Raw genomic sequence first — 18,550 nt, 5'->3', positions numbered from 1 at the left:
GATAGATATGTATTCATTGCCATTTTGTTTGTTCATATTTTTTATCTTTTTCTTCAAGAAGACACTTCAACATTTCATATAATGGTTTGGTGGTGATGAACTCCTTTAGCTTTTTCTTGTCTGGGAAACTCTTTATATGGCCATGGGTTCTAAATGACAGCTTTGCAGGATAGAGTAATCTTGGTTGTAGGTTCTTGCTTTTCATCACTCTGAATATTTCTTGCCACTCCCTTCTTGCCTGCAAAGTTTCTTTTGAGAAATCAGCTGACAGTCTTATGGGAACACCTTTGTAGGTAACTGCTTTTCTCTTGCTGCTTTTAAGATTCTCTCTTTGTCTTGAACCTTTTACATTTTGATGATGGTGTGTCTTGGGGTTCATCTTATTTGGGACTCTCTGTGCTTCCTGGACTTGTATATCTGTTTCCTTTACCAAATTCAGGAAGTTTCTGCCATTATTGTTTCAAATAGGTTTTCCATTCTTGTTTTCTCTCTTCTCCTCTGGCACCCCCAAGATGCGAATGTTGGCACGCTTGAAGTTGTCCCAGAGGTTCCTTACACTATCCTCATTTTTTAAAATTCTTTTTTCTTTTTGCTGTTCTGATTGGGTGTTTTTTGCTTCCTTATATTCCAAATCGATGGTTTGCTTCTTGGCTTTACCTACTTTACTATTGAATCTGTGTAAATTATTCTTTATTTTAGTTAGTGCCTCCTTCATTTCTGGCTGTGCATCCTTCATTTCTGCCTGGTCCTTTTTTATGCTCTTGAAGCCCTCACTAAGTTCACTGAGGTTCTCACTAAGTTCATTGAGCATCCTTATAAGCAGTGTTTTGAACTCTGCATCTGTTAAGGCTTATCTCCATTTCACTTAGTTCTTTTCCTGGAGTTTTGTTCTGTTCTTTCATTTGGAACCTGTTTCTTTGTCTTCTCATTTTGGCTGCCTCCCTATGTTTGTTTCTGTGTATTACTTAATGAGAGGTATGGGGCTAGTTGAGACCAGATGCTGCTTGTTTGAAGGAATATAGGAAAACCTAAAGCAGGATCCAAGCAAGCCAATCTAACAGTAAAGCAACTGCAACAGCTTGGGTGAGCCTGAAAGTTGGGTGGGGCAGGGCCTCAGGGAATCACCAGGGTGGGGCAAACAGTGTGAGCCAAGTTTCTAGAGTCCCAGATATGGTGGCTGTCTGCCACCCCAGGGAAGGGCTCACCAAAGGAGCAGAGGCCTCTGATAGCACATGTGTCCCGGAGAAAGCTGCCTCTCCAGCCCTCGCTCCAATGCCAAACAGCTCAGTTCTTCCCTGTATGTCTCTGGTGCCTTTTAAGCTGCCTCCCCCATGCTGGAGCCTGGAGTGTGTGAGTCTGAGTAAGTCCATGCACGGGCCCTTTAAGAGGAGCTGCCTGGGGCTCCAGCCGCCTCAGCCTTCCTCAGCCTCAGTTCCCACTGGTTTTTCTAGCCAGAAGTGATGAGGACTTCTCTTCCTGGCACTGGAACCTTGAGCTGGGCGCCTGGCGTGGGACAGGGTCCTCTTGGTCCTCAGGGAGGACCTTCTCAGCCGAGGTGTCCTTCTACTTTTTTTCCACCACACATGGGTGTGGGACCAGCCCATCTTGCCTCTGCCCCTCCTACCAGTCTCCATGTGCCTTCTTCTTTAATTTTGTAGTCGTAGGACTTCCAGTCAGCTTGATTTTAGGTGGTTTTGAATGATGGTTGTTCTGTAGTTTAGTTGTAACTTTGATGTGGTTGTGGGAGGATGCAATACTGCCTTTACCTACGCCGCCATCTTGACCGGAATTCACAATTATCCATCTTAAAGTGCACAGTTCAGCCCGGCCTGTGTGGCTCAGTGGTTGAGCATTGACCCATGCACCAAGAGGTCACCAGTTTGATTTCTGGTCAAGGCACATGTCCAGGTTGTGGGCCTGATCTCCAGTGGGGGGCCTGCTGGAGGCGGCCAATTGATGTTCTTTCTCATCGATGTTTTCATCTCTTTTTCCTTCTTCTCTCTCTCAAATCAATAAAGAAAAAAAATAAAAATAAAGTGTATAGTCCAGTGATATTAAGTGTATTCACAATGCTGTTTGTGTAATGTTAGAGATGCTTTAAACTGAGGAAAAATGTTTTTCTGGAAATGAAAATCTCATTGTAGCAGTATCTAAAAATTAAAGCATAGCCCTAGCTGGGTTTGCTCAGGGGTTAGAGCGTCAGCCTGTGGACCGAAGGATTCCAGTCAAGGGCATGTACCTAGTTTGCAGGTTGATCCTTGGTCCTGGTTGGGGTTTTGCAATCAACTGATGTGTCTTTCTCACATAGTGTTTTTTTTTCCTCTCTCTCCCTCCCTCCCTCTCTTCCACTTACTCTAAAAAGAAAAAAAAATCACCTTGGCCAGTTTGGCTCAGTGATTGGAGCGTCGGACTGCGGACCAGAGAGTCCCAGGTTCAGTTCCCGCTAGGAGCATGTACCAAAAAAATAAAAGAAAAAAATCAACAGAGAGCCCTGGCCGGTTTGGCTCAGCGGTTAGAGCATCCCGGGTTCGGTTCCCGCTAAGGGCATGTACCTCGGTTGCAGTTTGTCCCCGGCCCTGCTTGGTCGTGAGGGTGGCAGCCATTCGATGTGTCCCTTTCACATCGATGTTTCCCTCTCTCTCTCTCTTCCTCTCTCTCCCTCCCACTCTATCTGTGCAAAAAATGGAAAAATGTCCTCGGGTGAGGATTAAAAAAAAAAAAAAATCAACAGAGAAAAGTCCTCGAGTGCGGATTAACAACAAAATTAAAATTAAAGCATATATTACACTTGGAAAACAAAGAGTGAAAAGAAAAGGAACTTGCTGCTATCCAACGTATTTTTCTTTCCTCACAATCATGTCTGTTCCAACCATATCCATCAAGAACTGCATACCTTTCTTTTTTTTTTTTTTATCCTCACCCGAGGACATTATTCCATTTTTTGTTCAGATAGAGTGGGTGGGAGAGAGAGGAAGACAGACAGAGAAACATTGATGTGAAAGGTACACATCGAGTGGCTGCCACCCACACGACCCACGCAGGGCCAGGGACAAACCGCAGACGAGGTACATGCCCTTAGCGGGAACCGAACCCGGGTCTCTCTGGACCACAGGCCGACACTCTAACTGCTGAGCCAAATCAGCCAGGGCAATAACTACATACCTTTCAATTAATTTATTTGTTCATTATAAGTTTACTGAGTGACTCTCATGTGCTGGCCCTGCTCTTGTGTCTCAGAATTTAGTGATAAAGAAAAAAATCAGACACCAAATCCCTGCCTTCATGGAGCATGCTTTCTAGTAGGGAAATTAGATTAAGTAAGATAAATAAGTAAATAAAAAGCATGTTAAATAGCTTAAAAGTGCTAAGAAGAAAAAACAAACAGGGAAGATTGATATACATTATTTAGTGTTTTTGAAATTTTATGAGGTGATCAAGAAGGAAGCCCTGCCCTGGCCGGTTTGGCTCAGCGGTTAGAGCATCGGCCTGCGGTCCGGAGAGACCCGGGTTCGGTTCCCGCTAAGGGCATGTACCTCGGTTGCAGTTTGTCCCCGGCCCTGGTTGGTCGTGCGGGTGGCAGCCACTCGATGTGTCCCTTTCACGTCGATGTCTCTCTCTCTCTCTCTCTTCCTCTCTCTCCCTCCCACTCTATCTGTGCAAAAAAAAAAAAAAAAGTGGAAAAATGTCCTCGGGTGAGGATAAAAAAAAAAAAAAAAAAAAAAAAAAGAAGGAAGCCCTCATTGAAACAGTGACTTGTAAACAAAGATTGAAAGAAGCAGGAGAGCTAGCCATACCAATACATGAGGGAAGTGTGTGCTTGGCAGAGGAAACAGCAATTGCAAAGGTTTTGAGGCAGAAGTGTATTCTAGGTCGGCAGCTAGGCCTATCACATAAGAGCAGGAAGAAGGAGGGGAAATAAAGTAGTGGATGAAAGGAGATGAGAAAGCTAATGGGCCATATTCTGTAGAGCTTTGTGGGTTATCATAAGACTAAGCTCTTGCTTGGAGTGAGATGGGAGCCATTAGAGAGTTTTGAGCAGAGGAGTGTTTGTGACCTGACTTGAACAGGAACATTCTTTTGCTGCATGGAAAATGGATCACAAGGCCTGGCCAGTTTGGTTCAGCAGTTAGAGTGTCGGCCTGCAGACCAGAGAGCTCTGGGTTCAGTTCCCGCTAATGGCATGTACCTTGGTTGCGGTTCGTCCCCAGCCCCAGTGGGGGTCCTGTGGGTGGCAACCAGTCGATGTGTCCCTCTTACATCGATGTTTCTCTCTCTCCTTCCCTCCATCTCTCCCTCCCGCTCTATCTGAAGATAAATGCAAAAATGTCCTCGGGTGAAGATAAAAAAAAAAGAAAGAAAGAAAATGGATCACAGGGTGACAGAGGTGGATACATTGATACGACTGAAGAGACTGTTGCAGAAATACAGGCAGGAGATGAGACTATATATTATTTATATATTTTTTTTGGTTAATCCTCACCTGAGGATATTTTTGTTGTTGTTGTTAATCCTCACCCGAGGATATTTTTCTATTAATTTTTAGATAGAGTGGAAGGGAGGGAGGGGGAGTGAGAGAGAGAGAGAGAAGCATCAATGTGAGAGAGACACATTGATTGGTTACCTCCTGCATGACCCCAACCAGGGCTGGGGATTTAACCTGCAACCCAGATACGTGCCCTTGACTGGGAATCAAACCCACAACACTTTGGTCCACAGACCGGTGCTCTAACCGCTGAGCAAACCTACCAGGGCTCGAGGATATTTTTTTCATTGATTTTTTTTTTTTAAGCGAGAATAGAAAGGCAAGGGAGAGAGAGAGAGAGAGAGAGAGAGAGAGAGAGAGAGAGAGAACACTGTGAGAGAGACACATTAACTGGTTGCCTCCTGCATGATTCCGACCAGGGCCAGGGATGGAACCTGCAATCCTTGACTATTCAGTGCATGGGCTGACGCTCTAACCACTGATTCACATGGGCCAAGCAGAATTTTGCATATGCTTTTAAGTAGAGCCAACAAGATGTAAGATGTGAAAGAGAGAGAGGAGTCAAGAATAACCTTATGTAACTCAAAGAATGGAACTGACATTAATCAAAGTGAAGACTGTAGGATGATCCTTCAGGAAAAATATGAGTAGCCCAGTTTGGACATGTCAGGTGGACATGCCAAGCAGGCATTAGATGTTTGGGTCTAGAGGTAGAAGCAAGGTCACGGCTGGAGATATAAATTTAGAATTCATCAGCATAGAGATGGATTTAAACCCAAAAGACTGAGATGACCTACAGAGTGAGTGTCACCAGAAAAGAGTCCACAGTTGGAGCCCCAGAGCACTTTCATATTTTGTGTTTGGGGAGAGGATGAGGAATTAGCAGAAAAGGACTGAGAAGGAACTGCTAGAAAGGAGGGAGGGAAACTAGTCTAGCACAGTTTTCTGAAAGTCCAAGAGAAGAAAGCCTTTCAAGGATGAAAGAGTAACTCAATATTTTTGTATTTTGCATAATGTTTCCCCTATTTGTTTCCCAACCAGTGGTGATCCTTCCCCTTCAGCTAGAAAATGACAGTGTTCAGGAATTTAAAACTTCTTCTCTGGAAGAATTTCATCATAAAGGTGGGTATGTTTATCTGTGAGGAAAAAGTGAGTCTCTTTTGGAGGGACTGAATGTTTAAGTGAAATTGATTTCTAATAACGGATTAAAGGAAAAAACAAGAACTTGGCTTGCCAAGGGGCCCTTTTCTACAAATGAGCCACGTTTCCATAGTAATTCTGATAACCCTAATTATTATTATTTTTTAAAATTTCATTCTGACATATTGTTATAAATACACATGAAAAACAAAGACAGTTTTCTGTGCTATTTAGCTGCTAATGATTGGACAGGGAAAAAAAATAACTGCTTAGATTCTGCCATTCAACTGGGAAATGTGATTACAGTTCAGTGTAATCATTACACTGATTATTAAAAATGACATCATTGTTACTGATTTCTAGCCATTTGTGTTATAGAAAAGCTAAAAGGAGATATTTCTAGCTTATTCTCAATCTATTTTTTTCTTTTCATGTGTTGTGCAGGGAGGCTGGAAATGAAGGGGCTCTTAAATTCACCATGTAGCTACTTATGCTGGTGTTCTATTTTGGATTAACATATAGCTTTCATTTTTATTTTAGAAGCGGAAGGCTCTGATAGCAATCCTTGAAATCTTGATGCCATTACTATTTTCTACAATCATAATGTATCTTCGTTTCAAGAGTGTACCAACAAGTATGCCTCCTTCCCACTATAAAGTAATTGACATCAGTATACTGCCATTCTTCTATTCTGTTCCTCTGAAAAATAGATTTCAACTCATTTACATCCCCTCCAAAAGTGAAACTTCGAAGGCTATCACCGAAATGGTAAAAGACACCTTTGACGCTGATTTTGAAGGTTAGACATAAAGATGGGATAAGGATAGGGAGAACATTTAATAAAATATAGTTTGAAGTTTTTTCCTGAGAATTTTTTACAGCAGTGATTCTAAATCTGGGGTCTCCAAGTTCTAGAGAGTTTGCAGAGGGGATGTTTGGGGAGAAAGCAGTCCACGATTATATTTTTATTTCAAACAACACACTGGAGACTTGTACATTTATGTCACAAGCTTCAGGGGCAGTTAGAATGTTAACTATTTGTTTTTAAATCATTATAGTGACTGTTTTTTTGTGTTTTTTTTTGTTTTTCCCAGAAGCTCTGATTCACAGTTATAACATGTCTGACTAATACAAAATGGAAAACACAGAGGTTCTGAATTTGCTTCTAAGTGGTCTCTCTCATTCTACTCTTGTCCCACTCTAATCTAGTATCTCTATGGAGCCCCTTCAGTGGTTTCCCATTGTACAGAGGCAACCAGACCCTTCTCCAGGGTCTGGCCCTGCTTCCTCTCCAGTCTTAGCTACTTCAATTCTTCCTTGTGTTCCCACACTCTGGTCATGTTGTCACCGTTCAGTTCCTAGAATCTCTGAGCCTTTCCTCCCTTCTAACAGAAAGCTTTGCCCCTAGCCCTTCTCGTGGGTTTCTCCTTATCCTTCAGGTTTCAGCTGAAATGGCCCTTAGAAATGCAGCTAGGCAGTGCCCTCGGGGCCCCCCAGATCTGTCTCTTGCTCCAACAGTGTTTGGATGGAACAGACCCAGGGATGTCCCCTCTTCCAGACTCAGGGACGCCCTCTCTTCCAGACTCAGACCACCCTCTAACTCTTTTCCAATCATCACCGTCGGAACTATCTCAGCCAACCTCAGCCTCTGGGACCAGCCAACACCGTTTTTTGACCTTAAGTCCTTATTGCTGAACAACCATGAGCTCCCAAATTCATCAGAATTATTCTACTGAGATGGAGGCTGCCATCAACCGCCTGGCCACCCTGCATCAGCCAGCCTCCTACACCTATCTCTCTGGGCTTCTATTTTGACCGCAATGATGTGGCTCTGGAGGGCGTGGACCACTTATTCCTCTAGTTGGAGGAGAAGTAAGAGGGTGCTGAGCATCTCTTAAAGCTGCAAAACCAGCACAGTGGCATGTTCTCTTCCAGGACATGCGGAAGCCTTCCCAAGGTGAGTGGGGCAAAACCCAGGACGCTGTGGAAGCCACCATGGCCTTGGAGAAGAACCTGAACCAAGCCCTTTTGGATCTGCACGCCCTGGGTTCTACCTGTACAGACCCTCATCTCTGTGACTTCCTGGAGAACCACTTCCTGGATGAGGAGGTGAACCTAATCAAGAAGATGGGAGCCACCTGACTCACCTCTGCAGACTGGCTGGCCCCCAGGCTGGGCTGGGCGAGTAACTCCTGGAAATGCTCACCCTCAAGCACCACTAGGAGCCTTTGGAGCCCAGAGGCCTTTGAGGGACCCCTGTGCATTCCCCTGGTGTCTGGCTTTCGCCTGAGCCTCTCTCTCCCTGAAACCACTAGCCAGTCTTTTAACCACCCTGGAGCCCTCTCCACGCATTGGACCAAATGGAAACGATAAAGCTTTTTGCAGCAAAAATGCAGCTAAAGAGGTATTAGATTTCTAACCTCTCCCTTCCTCTTGTTCACAGACCCCTGTTGGATATGTTCATAGCATTTTGATAAATGTTTAATTACATTGCCACTCACTGTTTTCTGTGCATTGTCTGCCTTTCCCTGCTAGGCTCCACTTCCACGAGGACAGAGGACAATGCCGGTTTTGTTCATCACTGTGCCTATTACAGTGCCTGGCACACAATAGTTGCTCAATACAAATTTACTGAATGAATGAATGCAGTTAGGTAGATAAAAATTTTCTAAATGTTGTGTCCACAAAAAGTGGAGTTAATTTTTCCTAATTACTATAATTGTGATATATGCTTTTGTAAAAGTATTCTAATAATACTTAAAGTAGGAAGTGAAAAGAAAGAGTCCTCCTCTCCCAGCTCTGAGTGCCACTCAATGGAGACAATTCTTTAAAGGCCCTAAGTGGTAAATGTATAGGAACCACCATTTTGAAAGTTGTGCTTATGTTGCCTAGTCTCCTAAAATAATATTCTAATTCAGCTACCTTTTATAAAGATGAGATTATGAAATTTAATTTTTTCCCTTTACTGATTTTTAGAGAGAGAGGAAGGGAGGAGAGAGAGATAGAAACACCAATGAGAGAGAACATCAATTGGTTGCCTCCTGTATGCCCCCCAATTGGGGATTGGGTCCACAACCTGGGCATGTGTCCTAACTGGGAATCAAACTGGTGACCTCTTGGTGCATGGGTTGATGCTCAACCACTGAGCCACACTGGCCGGGCAATGAGATTATAAAAAAAACCCTGTGAAATCTTCTCTTGGGATGTGATAAATTATATAAGACATGATGATAAAGGACAAGATGTGACATGGGGGGGGGGGGTGAAGGGTTTCAGGGTCAGGGGCAATCTAGGTAGAGGACAGTGAGTGGCCAAGCCCTGAGGTGTTTGAGTATCTGAAAGTCATTAAGTGAGGCTGAAGTAAATTGAGAGAGCTGTTTGAGATGAGGCTTGAAATGTCTTTAGGAGCCAGTAATCCAGAGCCTTGTGGGTCTTGTTCAAGTGTTTGGGTTCTCTTCTACATGCAAAAGGAGAAAAGGTAGTCACTGAAAGTTTTTTTTTATCCTCACCTGAGGACACTTTTCCATTTTTTGTTCAGATAGAGTGGGAGGGAGAGAGAGAGAGAGAAGCATTGATGTGAAAGGGACACATTGAGTGGCTGCCACCTGCACGACCAACCAGGGCCAGGGACAAACTGCAACTGAGGTACGCCCTCCTAGCAGGAACTGAACCCGGGTCTCTCTGGACCGCAGGCCGATGCTCTAACCGCTGAGCCAAACCGGCCAGGTCATCACTGAAGGTTTTAAGGAGAGAGGTTGTACGATGTAATTTGTTTTAAAAGAGATTTCTCACCCTGGCTGGTTTGGCTCTGCGGTTAGAGCGTTGGCCTGCGGTCCAGAGAGATCCGGGTTCAGTTCCCACTAAGGGCGCATACCTTGGTTGCAGTTTGTCCCCGGCCCTGGTTGGGTCGTGTGGGTGGCAACCACTCGATGTGTCCTTTCACGTCGATGTTTCTCTCTCTCTCTCTCCCTCCCACTCTATCTGAACAAAATATGGAAAAATGTCCTCAGGTGAGGATTAAAAAAAAAAAAGAAGAAATGATTAGTCAGAAGCCTTCCTGCCTCTTTTGTATCTTTCTCAATCAGTAGTTTCCCCCTCTCCCTAAATCTTCAGTCTTTCAATCTGTACTGAATTTCTCCTTCACTTTCAAATAAACTTCAATCACCTCCATTTTTCCCCCTCACCAGAGGACATTTCTTTGTTTTGCATTTATCTTCAGATAGAGCAGGAGGGAGAAAGGAAGAGGGAGAGAGAGAAAAAAACATCGATGTGAGAGAGACACATCTAGTGGTTGCCACCCACATGACCCAAACCGGGGCCGGGGACAAACTGCAACCAAGGTACGTGTCCTTAGCAGGACCTAAACCCGGGACTCTGGTCCCCGGGCCGATGCTCTATCTCTGAGCCAAACTGGCCAGAGCCAATCACCTCTATTTTTAAAGAAAACATTTCTTATTCTGTTTTTCCTTAAAGATCCTGCTCAGGCAATTAAATATTTTTCTTTTTTTAAATATTTTTGGTACGTTCTCCTAGCCGGAACTGAACCCGGGACTCTCTGGTCCACAGGCCTATACTCTAACTGCTGAGCCAAACTGGCCAGGGCTAAATTTTTTTCTTGATGAATGTCCTGAAAGATTATTTCTGTTTTATTACTTCCCACTCATTTTTTAAAACATGTTATCTATGTTCTCCCTTCAGTACTATGCTGATATTTGCTGAGGAAATGTTATTAATGTCTGGCCGGTGTGGCTCAGTGGTTGAATGTCGAACCATGCACCACGAGGTCGCCAGTTCAATTCCTGGTCAGGACACATGCCCAGGTTGTGGGCCTGATCCCCAGTGGTGGCCATGCAGGAGACAGCCGATCGATGCTCTCTCTCATTGATGTTTTTATCTCTCTCCCTCTTCCTTCCTCTCTCTAAAATCAATAAAGGGGGTGGCGGGAGGAAAGTAGTAACATTCTGAAAAAGAAAATGTTGTTAATGACTTGATAATTGCCAAATCCAGTACTTTCTTTCCAGTCTTCATTTAGTTTTTCCTACTGTAACAGGGTTGCTTCCATTCACTTATTTGGAATTCTCTTCTGCTTTGAATCCTGTGATACTATAATCTTTATTTATTTCTACCTCCCTGCTGTTTCCATTGCAGTCTTTTTTTCTCTGGCTATTCTCTGGAAGAGTGATGCTTGTCCATAAACAGCTCCCTGTCTTCCTTTCCTCTTCTCTCTCTCTCTCTCTCTCTCTCTCTCTCTCTCTCTCTCTTTTTTTTGTATGTGCCCCTAGTGGGAACCGAACCCAGGAATCTCTGGTCTGCAGGCTGATGCTCCAACCACTGAGCCAAACTGGCCAGGGCTCCTCTCTCTTGCCTTATTACAAAATGATACATGAAAACAATACAGTATTTAGGTAAAAAGTTGAAATTCCCATCCCAAATCCCAGCTCCCAGAAGAATCTCTTTGTTAATGATTTGGAATGTATTTTTCTGGGGTTTCAAAATTTAGCAAGAAACCCTTAAAATTTATAATAAATACAAGAATTCTTTGCATTGAAATTTTCAAACCATATAGAAAGATAAGGAATAAAAATTAAAATTTCCACTTCCTGCCATTCCCCTAAGCAAATCCTCCACCCTAAAAATAATGACAAACAATAATTTGACAGTCCCTTCCAAACTGTGGTAGACTTATATTTTTTTCTTCCCAGCATCTATTCATTCTTTTGATATAAATACAACCTGGGGGCTTATTTTTCCTTGGGGCTTGATCCCTTTTCCACTCCCAGCCCTCTTTTTACAATTTAGTTAAAAAAAATTTCTCTAGCCCTGGCACAGCAATTGAGCATCGGCCTGTGGACCAGAGAGTCCTGGGTTTGGTTTCCACTAGGAGCACGTACACCAAAAAAAAAAAATCCCTGCAAAGAAATAAAACTAGACCATCAACTTACACCATACACAAAAATAAACTCAAAATGGATAAAAGACTTAAATGTGACCTGTGAATTCATAAAAATCCTAGAAGAAAATGTAGGCAACAAAATTTTGGACATTATACGCAGCAGAATTTTCACTGATACATCACCTAAGGCAACGGAAACAAAGGAATAAATGAACACATGGGACTACATCAAACTCAAAAGCTTCTGCACAGCAAAAGAAACAACCATCAAAATGCAAAGGCAACCCACTGTGTGGGAGAGCATCATTGCCAATGATACATCAGATAAGGGGTTAATTTCCAAAATATATAGAGTACTCATATAACTCAACAAAAGGAAGACAAAGAACCCAATTAAAAAATGGGCAGAGGAACTACATAGATACCTCTCCAAACAGGATATACAAATGGCCAAGAGACATATGAGAAAATGCTCAACATCACTAATCATCAGAGAGATGCACATTAAAACAACAATGAGGTATCACCTCACACCTGTTAGAATGGCCACCATCAACAAAGCATCAAACAACAAGTGTTGGTGAGGGTGTGGAGAAAAGGGGACTCTAGTACACTGCTGGTGGGAATGCAGACTGGTGCAACCACTATGGAAAACTCTATGGTGTTACCTCAAAAAATTAAAAATTGAGCTTCCATTTGACCCAGTGATCCCACTTCTAGGAATATACCCTAAGAAGCTTGAAACACCAATCAGAAAGAATATATGTACCCCCATGTTCATAGCAGCACTATTTACAATAGCTAAGATCTGGAAACAGCCCAAGTGTCCATCAGTAGACGAATAGATAAAAAAGCTGTGGTACATATATATATACACAACAGAGTATTATGCAGCTGTAAGAAAGAAAGATCTCTTATCCTTTGAGACGACATGGAGGGACCTGGAAAGTATTATCCTAAGTGAAACAAACCAAGCAGAAAAAGACAAATACGCCCTGGCCAGTTTGGCTCAGCGGTTAGAGTGTCGGCCTGTGGTCCGGAGAGACCCGGGTTCGGTTCCCGCTAAGGGCGCGTACTTCGGTTGCAGTTTGTCCCCGGCCCTGGTTGGTCGTGCAGGTGGCGGCCACTCGATGTGTCCCTTCACGTCGATGTTTCTCTCTCTCTCTCCCTTCCTCTCTCTCCCTCCCACTCTATCTGTACAAAAAATGGAAAAATATCCTTGGGTGAGGATAAAAAATAAATAAATAAATAAAAGAAAAAGACAAATACCACATGATCTCACTTATTTGTGGAATATAATGAACATAACAGTCTGAAGAATAGGATAGACCCAGAGACGTGGAAGTAGGATACAGACTGACAGCTCTCAGAAGAGGAGGTGGTGGGGGGAGGGAAGAGATAAACCACAGAACTTATATGCATGTATGCATTACCAATAGATATGGACAACAAAGCTGGGGATGGGGAGGAGGGTGTCAATGGGGTAAAAAAGGAGAAACATCTGTAACAAAAATAAAATAAAAAAATAAAAATTCTCAGTATATTCAGAAACATTTGAGAAAATATTGCCACTCTAAAACAAAACTGGACTCCTATGAAAAGGAAGCAATAAAAAACAAAACAGAAAGAGGACTTAGAAATTAAAAATGATTATCAAAATAACTTTCTGGAAATAATGGAATGGAGATGTCTGAAGTCCGATTAGTAATCCTGAAGATAAAGCCAAGGGAGCCTATGAGAATGTAAAGCAAAAGGACACAGATATGAAAAATATGAAAGACAAGGTAACAGACATGAAGGCCATATCTAGAAGTCCCACCTTCATCTGTTAGGACTTCTAGAAGAAAGAAAAAGAGACAACTGAATGGAGAAAAACAAAGCAGTATAGAAAAGATTTCTGAAAGTACACCTGTGTTTTCAGATTGAACTAGTTCCAAGCAGGTAAACAAAAAATGGCAAACTTGAATACATATTAGTGACATTTCTGAAACCATTGATCAAGAGTAGAAGTTCTACAAGCTTTCAGAGAAGGAAAAATGGTTGCCTACAATAAATCAGACATTACACTCAACAACACTGTATGCTAAATTATATTGTAATGCCTTTGACATTCTGAGGAAGAATTGTCTTCAGGGAGGATCAAATGTTCAGTCAAATATGAGCAGGATTGACTACAAATTCTTTTTCCCATCAGATTATCTACATTTTTTCATGATTTTGTTTCTCACTTCTGGTTGTTATGATTATGAAAAGAAGGCTGAAATGGAACCATAGATATATCCTCATTAACATGGACAAGTATTATGTTCCACCTACAGTAGCCCTTAGTGCTATCTAGCTAAGAAGGACTAGAATACAAGAGCTTTCAGAACTGCAATGAGATTTAGACCATTACCATTTGACTTTGTATTCTCATTGCCTAGTATTGCTCTGGGCATGTTGTATGTGCTCATACGTTTATAGAATGAGTGAGCAAATGAGATCTGCCACCACTCAGCAGAAAAGTAACACTCCTAAATCTCCTTAGGCAGAAAGGGGGTAGTTGGACAGCATTTGCCTTCCTGCTAGCCATTCACTGATTGGATTTTTCTCTCTGTAGTTCTAGGCTATCCTTCAGTGCCTTCTTTTGAAAATTACATAATTCAGAATCCCAAAGCTTTGCATGTATTGGCTGGAATTGTTTTTGATCATAAATTCAATGACAGCAAGGAATCCTTGCCACTTGAGGTAAGAACATCTTTTCCGTAATAATCTTTTCGTCCTACCCAGCCTTGAACATGAGTTCATTAGGAATCTTGTTACCTGGGTGGCCCCTCTGCTTTCCTCTGTGTCAGCTTTGTCAGCTGGCAGCTGCCATCTTATTTCTAGAAAAGATAAGAGAACACTCCTGATTTCACATCTTACAACCTGGACTTTGAGGTCCATTTCAGTTTTCAGATTCTTTAAAAGAGAAGACTTGTTTGGAGTGAACTCTATCCTGAGAGTCTAGGACAGCATATGTTCAACTGCTTCATTATAGAAGCAAGCCCAACACTGAGTCCCAGCTCTGTAACTTACTAGCTGTGCAACCTTGGGACAGTTACTAATATTTCTGGGCCTCAGTTTTTTTATCAGTGTAGTAGGGTTAAAAGATGTTCCTAATTCATAGAGCTAGGAACATCTATTAATATAGAGCTGTTGTGAGTATTAAATGAATTTACACCTGTAAAGTGCATAGAACAGAGCCTGAAAAAGAGGCATTCTCCAGAAGGATTAGTTATTGTCATTATTACTAATCCCACAGACTTCAGACACGGTTTGTCTGTTTGCTTAATTGTTTAAGGAACAGGTGGAAAGTAAATAGGATTATTTGGTTTCTGTTTGAGGATGGGAAAACCACTAATATACAGCTTTTGTTTTGTGCTGTACAGTCTACCTAATTTTTTTTGAAGGAAGAAAGTAATAAAATATTTTTGTACAAAAGCAGCTGTAGTAAGAGGTGGAAGGGGCCGGTCATCATGTTTCCCTTGAGGCTCCCAGCATAAACCGAGGGGGCAAGAGAATTGCAAGCACTGGGACACCAAGTCTTTGGTTGTAGGAAGCACTTTTGGCTACTCTTCAGGAATGGGAAAGACGTGGCCCAGTGAGAGCCTCTATCTCAGAGCTCTACTCAGGGTCCCCCTCTCTCCAGAGGCTGGTATGGGGTGGCTTTAGACTTCTGCTGCATGACTTGGTGCACCAAGACCACACACCACCACACCACATTCACCCAAGAAGTGTTTTCAGCATTGCATAGGTTGGAGTAAAATTGCAGAGTGGTTCCAGGGGGTGTCCATGGACTTTTCTGGGCTTCCATGCAGTAAATTCAGAGAGATGGTGGAGTTGCAGCATGAACTGGTGCCACATCGAAGGACACAGGCAGACACTAAGACTAGGAAGATGGCTACTGCACTGAGAGGGCCAGTGCAATGCGGAGCTCTACTGGGCCTCTGTGGGAGCCCTCGATGCAGAGGCTGTAGACCCAGGAGACTGCAGCAGGAGATGGCAGAGGGCCAGGACGCCAGAGGCTCCAGCCACAAAGTAGCAGACAAAAGGGGGCTGAGAGTCGGGATAAGGCCAGGAGAGATTCAGAGCAGCTACACCATACAGAAGACAGCTGCCCCTGAAGGAGCCTTGGAAATTGTTGGAACTAGCATGGGATGTTGATAGACGGAGGAAAACATGTTAATAAAACAACCAACAACACTTTTCTTGCACTTACTAGTGTCAGACACATCTCAGGCACCATCTCACTTGGTCATAGAGTCCCTCTGAGGTAGGTATTGTTAACATCATTCTCATTTTACTGAGAAGAAAACTGAGGCAAGAAGATTAAGTGAGTTGCCCAAAGTACCATAGCTATACAGTAGGCGATTTGGGTGTTGGATCCAGATGTGCTGGCTCCAGAGCCCAAGGTCAGAACCGTTCTGCAGCACTCCCTTCCAGAAGGGGCTCCATAGCCCCTCCTCTGTTTCCCAGGATGTTTGCAGCGGAACACAGGGAAGACCACTGCTGTTCTATGGGCCCCAGAGGGATGTTTTCTGGTGTGGGCAACTTTCCTCTGGTCACAGCTGATGTCAAGCAAGCATATCTTTTGCTCTGTCTTGTGCCTTTTCTGAGTTTCAGGATCTCATGACCAAATTTGTTTTTTCATTATTCTTCATAGGTTAAGTATCACTTGCGCTTCAGTCACTTTCAGAATTATTTATACCCAAGGCTAATATTTTATGACGAGGACTTAGCCGGCTGGAGCACAGACCGTCTTTATCCTCCTAATCCAAGCCAAGAACCCCGGGAATCTCAATATGATGATGGGGGATACCCTGGTGAGGAAGCCTTATGTGTGTTACCATGAGCTTGGTTATTTTTGTCCTGCTACACATATTTGTGATGCTATTTTTGTTGTTTTTGCTGTCTGAATACTTGCTAAACTAAAATTTCAAAAAAGGTTATAGCAGTTACATTTAGAAATGTGGTATTCAGTAAAATACTTACATTCTAGAGTAGATTAAACCAGCAGTTCTTAATTTAATTGTGTATTAACAGTGATACCTCGGTTCTCGAACGCCTCGGTTTTCGACCAAATGGAGATTCGAGAAACTTTTGTCTCGGAATCCGAACAAATATTTGGAACTCGAACTTCCGAGATGAGCCGAGTTGAGCCGAATGGCGTTCATTCGGCCCAGCGCGCCTTGCTTGCGTCATCAGTGTGAGTGCAGAGAGAGAGTCACGCTTTGTGGAGTCACGCTTTCCTATTGGGTTTCATTGCTTTGGTTCTCGAACAATTCGGTTCTCGACCGTCCTCCTGGAACGAATTATGTTCGAGAACCGAGGTATCACTGTAATAGTATTGAATTGTTCGAGGGAAGGATTCCAGCAATTTTCAGGAACAAGCAGTGTGAGTCCCTCTTTTAAGTTTCTGTTTGTAAAAATGTACATTCTCTGGCCTGGCTAGTGTGGCTCAGTTGGCTGGAGCATCATCCTGGACACCGAAAGGTCATGGGTTCGATTCCTGGTCAGAGCACATACCTAGGTTGTGGGTTCAGTTCCTGGTTGGGGCACGTATGAGTGGCAGCCAATTGATGTTTCTCTCTCACACATCAATGCTTCTCTCTCTCACACACATTGATGTCTCTCTCTCTCTCTCTCTCTCTCTCTCTCTCTCTCTCTAACAAAAAATGTATATTTGCCTTCAGCTTTCTGCAGACTATGGGAGAGCTAGTGGGACACCATGGAGATCTACTTATCCTCTCTCCTTTGCAATAAATGTCATTATTTCTGACTGAAGGCCCACAAACCAATCCTCTCTTGAAGGACTCACGCTCTCCACTTCACTAGATTTTTTTGTGTGTCACTATGAGACATTTAGGGTGACCATCCCAGAGAACTAAGTGCTCTTAAAACTTTTTTTCTTTATTGATTTTTAGAGAGAGAGGAAGGGAAAGGGAGAGATAAAAACATCGATGAGAGGGAACATTTATTGGCTGCCTCCTGCATGCCCCTCACTGGGGACTGGGCCCACAACCTGGGCATGTGCCCTGACCAGGAATCAAACCAGGGACCTCTTGGTCAACGCTCAACCAATGAGCCACACTGGCCAGGCAGAACTAAGTGCTCTTAGAAAATGAAGCTGACAATCTGCACCTTGTTGTAGAATGACCACACAATTGATTTAAAGCCCTGGCCCAGCAAGTCCACCAAGTGGGAATCCCAAATCCAAAGGTTTATTATAGTCATATGATTGAAGAAAATAGATCAGCAGTTCTGCAGTGTGAATTCTCCTATATATATTCAAGAATATGGCCCTGGCTGGTTTGGCTCAGCGGTTAGAGTATCGGCCCACAGACCAAAGAGACGTGGGTTCGGTTCCTGCTAAGGGCATGTACCTCAGTTGTGTTTGTTCCTGGCCCCAGTTGGGGTTGTGTGGGTGGCAGCCAGTCGATGTGTCTCTCTCACATTGATGTTTCTCTCTCTCTTCCTGCTGCTCTATCTTAAGATAAATGCAAAAATGTCTTCGGGTAAGGATAAAAAAAAAAGAAAAAAAAAGAATACTTAACAGTCCTCATAATTTTATCATCAACAATATATTCTCCCTTTTTCATCCCAACAGATGTGGAGGTCTGCCTAGGTCTAGGCCATTGGAAGACTTTAGTCATTTCTACTCCAATGCTGATATACTCCACCCTGGCTCTGCCCATATGGAGGGCCAGTAATGCTCACTTGAAGGTGGGGCCATTATCTTTTAGAAGATTCCAAATCCAGGGATCTTTGCCTTTCAACCTGCTTTTCTTGAAAGCTGGCCTCAAGACACTAACCACATGGTACTTTTAAAATTTTTATTTGTTAATTGATTTTAGAGAGAGAGGAAGGGAGAAAGAGAGAAACATTTATTGTTGTTTGACTTATTTATGCATTCATTGGTTGATTATTATATTTTATGTGTTCTGACTGGGGATCGAAACCTGCAACCTTGGTGTATGGGTTGACACTCTAACTAAATGAGCTACCTGGCCAGG

General features: G+C 43.0%; 1 protein-coding gene and 1 pseudogene across 1 annotated transcript in view; one reads left to right on the top strand and one right to left on the bottom strand.

The window, feature by feature from the left end:
* Window positions 1-5,551: 5,551 nt before the first annotated feature.
* LOC118642245 (ATP-binding cassette sub-family A member 17-like) overlaps window positions 5,552-18,550 on the top strand; it is a gene marked incomplete at its 3' end in the record, with an annotated part of 168,845 nt that continues 155,846 nt past the window's right edge. Inside the window, exons 1-4 of the mRNA XM_036279905.1 lie at window positions 5,552-5,605; window positions 6,164-6,422; window positions 14,116-14,243; window positions 16,201-16,360. Of these exons, the coding sequence (XP_036135798.1) occupies window positions 5,552-5,605; window positions 6,164-6,422; window positions 14,116-14,243; window positions 16,201-16,360 (601 nt within the window). The remainder of the gene's footprint in view (window positions 5,606-6,163; window positions 6,423-14,115; window positions 14,244-16,200; window positions 16,361-18,550) is intronic.
* Window positions 15,114-15,796, bottom strand: LOC118641505 (annotated as a pseudogene).

This window comes from Molossus molossus, unplaced genomic scaffold (genome assembly GCF_014108415.1).
Source record: "Molossus molossus isolate mMolMol1 unplaced genomic scaffold, mMolMol1.p scaffold_m16_p_3, whole genome shotgun sequence".
Lineage (NCBI taxonomy): Eukaryota > Metazoa > Chordata > Mammalia > Chiroptera > Molossidae > Molossus > Molossus molossus.
This window is presented reverse-complemented; position numbering and strand designations above follow the sequence as displayed.